At 31.0% G+C, this 8649-nt stretch overlaps 1 protein-coding gene across 1 annotated transcript; it reads right to left on the reverse strand.

Moving 5' to 3' along the window:
• Positions 1–1862: 1862 nt before the first annotated feature.
• On the reverse strand, positions 1863–2605 carry LOC125070257 (36.4 kDa proline-rich protein-like). Its single transcript, XM_047680050.1, has 2 exons — positions 2539–2605; positions 1863–2460 (listed from the first exon to the last, which is right to left on the reverse strand). The coding sequence occupies exon 2, from the start codon at positions 2451–2453 to the stop codon at positions 1971–1973; it is 483 nt and encodes a 160-aa protein (XP_047536006.1). The 5' UTR covers positions 2454–2460; positions 2539–2605; the 3' UTR covers positions 1863–1970.
• Positions 2606–8649: the final 6044 nt, after the last annotated feature.

Here is an 8649-nt window from a genome sequence, read left to right on the forward strand (position 1 = left end):
GACATTTCTCAAATGTCCGTCATTTTTGAAGTTAGAAGCATGAAATTTTGTTTTTGTACCACTGATTAAAAATGAGTTGATTCGCATTTAATCGTTTCTGGATATTCTACCCTAAGAGCTGAAATACACACCAATGTGGTATACAAAGAGATCTTACATTAACGTAATATTTTAAGTTAATTTGTAAATATATTCATATTCTTCGAGCAAAACCGCTGGTAACAGCTGTTTATTAGTATTTGTTTATTTATTTATTTAATCGTTTATTTGTTTACTAAAAATCACCAAAACAAACAGAAAAAAAAATCTTAGTTTATTAAAATCTTAGCTTAATATGAAGATATATATATTAATCAATACATCACGTTATAAAATACTGAGTATATTAATGTAGTAATTGACAAATTAAAAACATTTATTTTATTAAAATTAAATTCAAATTAGACGCTTCTTAAGAAAATCGTCATGATTTTCTTATCTTTAGCAATCATCGTCTTTTTACAAAAAACTTTAATAATTCTCCACCTAAACCTTCCTCATAAATGACTCCGTCCGTCACTCGTCAAAAACCTACAAAAATTAAGATAAGATAATGTAATGTACCTATTTTCCTTAAATAGGGAATATGCGTGTGATTCTATAAGGGAGTAAATATTTTTTTCAAAAACTTTATAACTTCAGAATTATGCTCACATCAATATTTTTTTATAAATAGAGTTAGTTTTTATTACAAAAATAATTATTAAAAAGTCCTAAAAATAAGTGCGAACTTCAAAGTAGTTGAAACGCAACGCCATTGATCAAATGTGACGTCACAGTCTACAATATTCATGTCAACAAGTGCATAATTGTTGGATGTTTTGCGATTGAGCAATCAGATAATTTACCCAAAATTGACGTGTTCATGATGACAACTTATACTTTATCGGGTCAGGTATATTCCTTATTGTATTTTTACACTTAGGCACAATACAGTACTTATAAGTTGTTTTTTGTGTTGTTCCATGGTATAATTATCGGAAAATACTACTTATAAATACTTCTAAACGAGTTTCCTAGTTAATTTTTATTATAGAGTGTGACGTCACACCAAGCATGCTAAAATGGACGCCGTTCAAATTTCCCGAATCTGTCGGCTGATTAAAAAAAAATTTTTCCTGCTAAATTGTGTTTGTGTGTGTTAGGTAATTTTTTTACAATTATTTAAACGATATACGCTATCGCATAACAATATTAAAAAAATACACGCATATTCCTTATTGACTTAAATTGTTATTTTACGGATTTTAAACTAAGTTTTTTTTTTAATAATACCTTTGGGTACTTAAAAATCCACCCTTAAATTAAAACGTTAATATTTAATCAACATCATGGAATTTTAGATTCTCTAACTACCATACCTTCGGAGAAGAACCCAAGAAAAAAAAACCAATATTCTAAAAGACGACAGTCAACGAGCATATGTCCGACTCAAAAAAACAGATAATTTCTCCTATTTTGAAAAAATAGTTTTGGTTATGTTCCTCATTGGAATTTAAAAGAGAATTAACTATTAAAAAAACTCGAACGAGTTCAACTTTGGACACATGATGCAATATTAACGATATACATGTATAAAATCATCAGAGAGTTAGGTATGTCCACTTTACCATTTGTATTTACCATTTGACAACCAAAAAATATTAAAATATTTCTTGATCAAAATTGTTATTTAAGATTGACAAGAAAATGTCAAATTGAAAAAAAAATTACTTGTAAGTTTACTCTGATAAAAAAAAAACTTTCTGACTTCCGTAGTTAAAGAACTTATTGATCATAAAAATAGGATTGTTGATTAAGGTTTATAAAAAAAAAAAATATCTTTAAAAAATGGAATTTTATTAAAGAAGTATAATTCGATCTTTTAAAAAACCACTGATACTATTCACATTTCGTTTGTTAATGAAAAAATATAGATTTCTTATAAATTATTAGTTAAGGATGTCAGGGAGAACCACAACTGGGGTGGGAACAATAGGAGCAACGAGAACAGGTTCAGCGGGAACAGGTTTTTCTACCACAATTACGGGCTCAGGTTTAACTTCGGGAATGTCAATAGATTCCTCGGGTACTGGTCTGGGAATGATGACAGGGCTGGATTCTACGACAACGGGGTTACCAGCAACACCAGGCTTAACATTGATGATAATCTGAACAAGAGACGAGCTTGGGGCAGACACAGCTTCATCGACGATGACAGGCTCAACAGAAATCGGTTCTTCTTCAGGCTTCAATACGCCAAGGATGGTGTCCAGCTGTTCTTGCAAAAGCAAAGCGGTGGCTGGGTCGGTGCTGGGGTGGACGATGGCATCCATGATAGCTTGAAGGTCTGCATCGAAATTGGAGTGGGGTTTTTGGTGTGGCATGGCCGCAGCCACGGCAACGAAAGCGACGAATGCAACGAAGAATTTCATATTTAATCTGTGAATGTAAAACAATTAAAAATATAATTAAGTTCGGATTCTGCAAAAAGAATTTAACTTCATTAAAAATACTCACACTATGATTTCTATCAGTGATGTCGTTTTGGCACACAACACCTTTGTTTTATACCGACTGTGATACCTTTATCATATCAAGACAGGAAAATGCTATAAAAATAATCGAGCACATAAATTAATTGATTGTTATAAAACTTTACGGTTTTAAGCTATAATGGTGATGTCGTAGTAAATAATTTTAATATTGCGAAATATTTATTAAATTAAGTAAAAAAACAATATGTATTAGTAGAATTGAAAAACAATAAAAATACGATGCAAATTATTAAAGAATTGAATTATTAATTATTCAACATTAATATATAATATTTATCTAAAATAAGTATCGCTATTTATGCATAATGCAACTATTCGGACTGACTGTAATAATAATAATGATTTTAATTGATTTTAGAAGATAGTCTTATCTCTATCTTCTATTTTATCTGGTCTTTTCTATTTTGTTTTTCGTCTGTAAAAATCTCCGATAATAATCACTGTAAAGTATAAAGCACTCCTTAAGTTTAAGATATTCTGCTTTGTGTCTCTAGTTACATTAGCTCACTTACGGTAGCCAGGCAGATTAAGGCCCGGTGATTATTAATAACGTGACGCGTTACATTGAGAAAAAAACAGGGACTGCCAGAAATTTACTAACATAGTATGTTTATTAATTGTGTAAAAAAAGTTCCTTTACGCGGCGAAAACGCATAAAAAAAGACTAATAGCTAATTAATTTATTTATCATCGCTAAAAATTGGTACTCAAAATTATAGATAATATTTTTTCTGCATGTCCCATGGGCGCCGACTATTAGCAAATAAAATATCTTCTATTACAGTGCAACCATAGTTTTACGTTGGAAAAAAAAATTACATTAGCGTCAACTCGAATCAATCTTCTTCAGAATTAAGTTCAGAATTAAATACACTTTGCTTAGTGGCTTGTGCCCATAATTTTGCGAATTAAGGCTAAAGGAGGATACTGAGTTCATTGACAAAGTACAACAACCTAGTTACCTTAAATGTTTTATTCAAATAGTGTCTTTAAATATAAAACAATGTATTTCTTAATCTCTTTTGACTTTTTTCCAGTCTGATTACTCATCGCCTTAGTTGGTATAAGTTCGTGGTGCCTTCGTTGGTATAAGTTCGTGGTGCACCTTGCCCACTGATAGCTACACCACTGCTCATCCTTCCAATCGGAGCGCGTATTATAACTAATATGTGATATCAGTAGACAGACTTCAATGAAACTAGCACCTCTGAAGTCCTGTTTTCTTAAGCTTTCAATAACTAAAAGATAATAACTTAGCTTTACATTCAGTAATATTGTGTTTAGTATATTTTACCCTACCAGATGTCAAATACAAAAGCTGCAGAAAATAAATGTTATTTTCTTTTAATCATATAGATTAATGCGAGCGAAGCTGTGTTTGGAACGCTAGTTTAATATAATTTACTTTATAAACAATAATTACTACGTATATAATCGTTGTTATCGTAAAATATACGATGTTAGCTTATGGGCTGTAAAACATATAATCAGAGAGACTAAAATATGACAAAACGATTTTAAAAAAAGAACTACGTATGATCATAAATTAATGTACAAAAAATTATTATCATAAATTAATTACAGATTTAACCGATAGCGATATTTGTCGCCGATCGTACCAAAAAATTTATATACGACTTCCGCATTTTCCGGGTAAAGTAACCGGATCAATCTTCTGTAGGTAGAGAACCTTAACTATGCAAAAAAAATATGTCAACAGTTAATTAACACAAAATAATTAAATTAAAATGAATTATGTAATTACGTAACACGTAGTACAAATAATACATAGTCGTATATACGCAAGCGTTACAAACCCTACGAGCAGGGCCCGATCTACCATATTCCTTTTTGGGCCCAGCGTCCCGTGCATTTAAGGGGGCCCCAGCTAAGTCAAGTCAAAGTCAAAAATAGATGATAATGTGAAAGAATCCATAACTGTATTAAATTAAACAGATCGTATGGTTTGCAGCCCTGGGAGTCCTGCAATTAACCAAACCCATTCAATTAATTTAGTTCAGATATATCTTAGGTGGACCCCTAAGTACTTTTAGCCCAGAGTAAACTTACGGTCCGGCCCTGCCTACGAGGATTCTGTGGTATATTACATAAGTATAATTTGGTAATGATATAAAATAAACATAGAGTTAATAATAAAAGAGAGAGAGAGTTAATATCTTTAATAGAGACATTCGGGCTCATTTAACCAATTTAAAAAAAGGAGAGTCTAAAGCAAGTTAGTCTATTCTATGAATTGGCTGAGTGTCGTTCAGGCTACTGGTTGAACAGCTCCGCTTAGTAAAGTGGCTAGACGTTTAATTGGTTTGCTAATTAAGATAGTGGCCTCCGACATCGATACCAAATAATAGACTATAAACTAATATAAAGTTATGGCCATATTTACCTAATCGAAGATAATGAGATTTAGACATAGACAATTTTATTACTTTTACTAATATACCTATACTTTTATTTACATAAGAATTATTAACATTAAATCCTTAACTATATTGGTACAAATAAGAATAAAAAATAGTTACTGTTAATAATTCTTTTGCAGCGGTTTCTTTGTTGTGTCTTTTCGAATTTTTTTTTTTGTGTATGTTTGAGCAATAGCTCAACTGAATGCTTAATTAAATATTTATTAAATCTTTACGCTGTTCATAATTTTCAAAATTCTCCAGTAACGAAATTGAAATCAAATAATCTTCCTCCTGAGTTTTACGTCATCGATCAGATACAGATACGAGTATGTAAACGTGGTCTAGGAATATTTCTTATTATTCTAATAAGATACAGGGTTATCGCTGTTGCAAAGACCCCCTTTCAATGTTATCTACTTCTAAATAATTCATTCATTCATTCTTTGTACGTACAAAAGACTATAAATACTCAATGCTGTTTCATTGAAAAATGTACACACAAAGTGATTTCTATGATTTCTTACATTACAATAAAAGTTTATCACCGGCATTTATGTTAATGTTCGATATAATATCGACAATAACAAGGACCTCCTTAGACCTTTCCTTTAGATAAGAAGTTTGAATCTTAGCCCACCAATGCTCAATGCAATGGTGGATACGTAAAAACTATGTGTAATGATGAAGGTAGTACAGCAGCCTACCTTAAATATAATAATTAAAAACAAAATAAAAGGGGAAGAAACATAGAATCAACTAAATTCTAAACAAATATTCAATCGAACGTGAACTATTAACACTATAAAGTTATGGTCATATTTATATAATCGAAGATAATGAAGATAAACAAAGCTCTGACATTAAAGCTTAAAAGTTTATATTGTTTTTAAATGCTCCGTAAGCTCCGTAGCTGCATTACGTAAGGTATTATCACGCGTATTAAAGTCTAAAGCTAAAGTTTAAACCTACAACTGGTCTTTTTACCAAGGCTTTTGAAATCTGTTTTAATTATTTCCAATACGAGATAACGTCTCCATATAATAATAAGTAAGGCTTGAGAAATAGATTAAAATATTTTCTTATTATTAGAACAATATTAAAAAACAAGGTATAATAGTATAGGTACACGCTCCGCTCACACCAGGAAATAGAGAACGAACGGGTCATATTTAAGAGAAGAGAGCGTCTTGTTTCTTGATGTCACGACTAACACTATGGGATTCAGTCTCAGGAGTGCTAAAGTATCGCACTCTTAGTAAAACATCGACAGAATTTATAATTTGAAAAATATTTTTTATTGTAAAATAATGGCTCTAAGGGGTTATATTAAAAACATTGTTTGAATTCATGAACGAAATTGTCATTATTTTCTTTACTGCAACTATAAGTTTATATTACATTTAAGAAAATACGTGTGGATTTCATTTTGTCTTATGATTGCATTAACATTATAAATATAATATCAATTACCATCTATACCTTAATTAGATTTGCTGATTGTCATTTACATTACTGCCATCGATTTCAAAAACTCAGCATTCAGATTTTCTTTATTATAAACATTTGGTATGCATTCTTTTTTTTATTTATATCTGATTGTTTCATTACCAAGGTGTGATATCAATTGTCATCTACAAATTCATGTCTTATAATATATAATCTTTAACACACCTACGATCTTTAGCCGTATTTTAACTTTACTATTGTTATTTTTCTGGTATCATGTTCTAAAAGTACATAGGTATATTAAGATTGTCTCACAAAATTTATTGTTTCTTATATTAATAGTTTACACGTCATAGTTTCTTGAAAGTCCTTTTTTGTTTTTACGAACATAAGTTACACTATTAAATATGCGAGAAACAATATTTTCATTTAGTTGATTTTATTTTTAAATGAACTTTAAACACAATACATTATATATAAGAATTAGAGATAATGATATAGGTATACAATTTAATGTCCTCAAAGTTCATGTAGTCTTATTAATAAATAAAATTGTATAAAATGCTCGCTTAAAGAATAGCTACGAAGTGCGAGTAACTATTTGAAGAATATAAAATCAATAATTGAAACGTCAGTCACGTTTTCTGTTTCCATGGCTGACGTAATAAGTAAACAAGAACTAGGAACATTCTGATCTTTTCGATAACCCAGTCAACTCTATACAATGTTATGCAGCTCTTAATGTATAGATATTATTCGTCTCGCTTTTGTATGTACAAAAAACTATGAATAGAAAATCGCGGTTCTTTGAAAAAATAAAGTCATAAAACATTTTTTATCGCGTCTTCGAGTAAATTATATAATCTTTTATTTTACTTAGTGGCAGAGCTTTGCGCACCCACTCATCAGATATAATACCGCCAAACAGCAGTACTCAGTATTGTTTTGTTCCGATTTGAAGAGTGAAGAGTCAGCCAGTGTAGGCACAAGGGACATAATGTCTTAGTTCCCAAGGTTGGTGGTGCATTGGCGAAGTAAGGAATAGTTAATATTACCGCCAATGTCTATGAGCCAATACAAAGCATTATATTTGTTATATTTGATTACTTCAAATTATATAAATAAATCATCATACTTTGTTGGTGAGGTTATAATTGTAAATGTCAAAGCTCGAGGCACCGAACATACCAGCCCGCCCAAGAATAGCGGGTATGATCGTGACGCGGGACGCCCATCCTCTGTAGAGCGACCATAAAGATAGAGCTGAGAGCGATAGCTTTATTATATTCTCATGCCGCGCTCTAACCCTCCTTTACTTCTAAAGATCTAGTTTCCGCTTCGGATTCGCCCGTGCGTGAGGCAGGGACTCAGATCTTATGTATCCTGATGATGAGGTCATGACCGATTTCGTTCACAACGGCCACATTTAAGAGACACCAGCTAACAACGCAGGACATATTATAGTGGTAAAGTGAGTGCGCAAATACAGGTGCACTCTATTCTCTCACTCGCAGACATTGATAATTTTATTATGTATGTATGTGTGGGTAGATAAGTCACAAGTAAGACATAGTACAACACAAGTATGATTAATTACTGTATTAAAAGTTACTGATATAAAATAAGAGTTACGAACCTCCACAGCCAATGTTGCCTCAGAAGCTCCAGACCACTAAATCCGGTCGTGGTGATTAATTAAGCTTCGAGACTTATTATATTACTTAATAATATGTAATTTATAAAAAAAAATAATCTTATTAAAATTTGAAAAATGAATTTAAAATACATTTCATATAAAACAATGTAAAACACCGATGAAATTAGGATGGGAAAACCTTGGTTTGGGTTCATTAAAACTACAAGGAGTTATACTGAACCCACATAAAAAAATATAAGTACATACACAGAATTGAAAAACTACTATATTTTAAAGTTGGTTAAAAATTAATCTTATTCTTCAGCCTTGGTTAGAAATGTTTAATTAAATTATTAAATGCATGATATGCTGTGCATACATGTAAATGATGCGATCACATATAATAAAATATTCTGTAAGTATGTATTTAAAACTCAGTAGTACCGATACTTGTCAATTCATCGTTTATGTGCCTTTGAAAATAAAAAAGCAATGTACACAATTCATAAATTAAATTCGGTGCGTTCCATGACTGCTTGCAAATCGAAGGAAGCGTAGTAAAAATTTG

Source organism: Vanessa atalanta, chromosome 17 (assembly GCF_905147765.1).
Source record: "Vanessa atalanta chromosome 17, ilVanAtal1.2, whole genome shotgun sequence".
NCBI lineage: Eukaryota > Metazoa > Arthropoda > Insecta > Lepidoptera > Nymphalidae > Vanessa > Vanessa atalanta.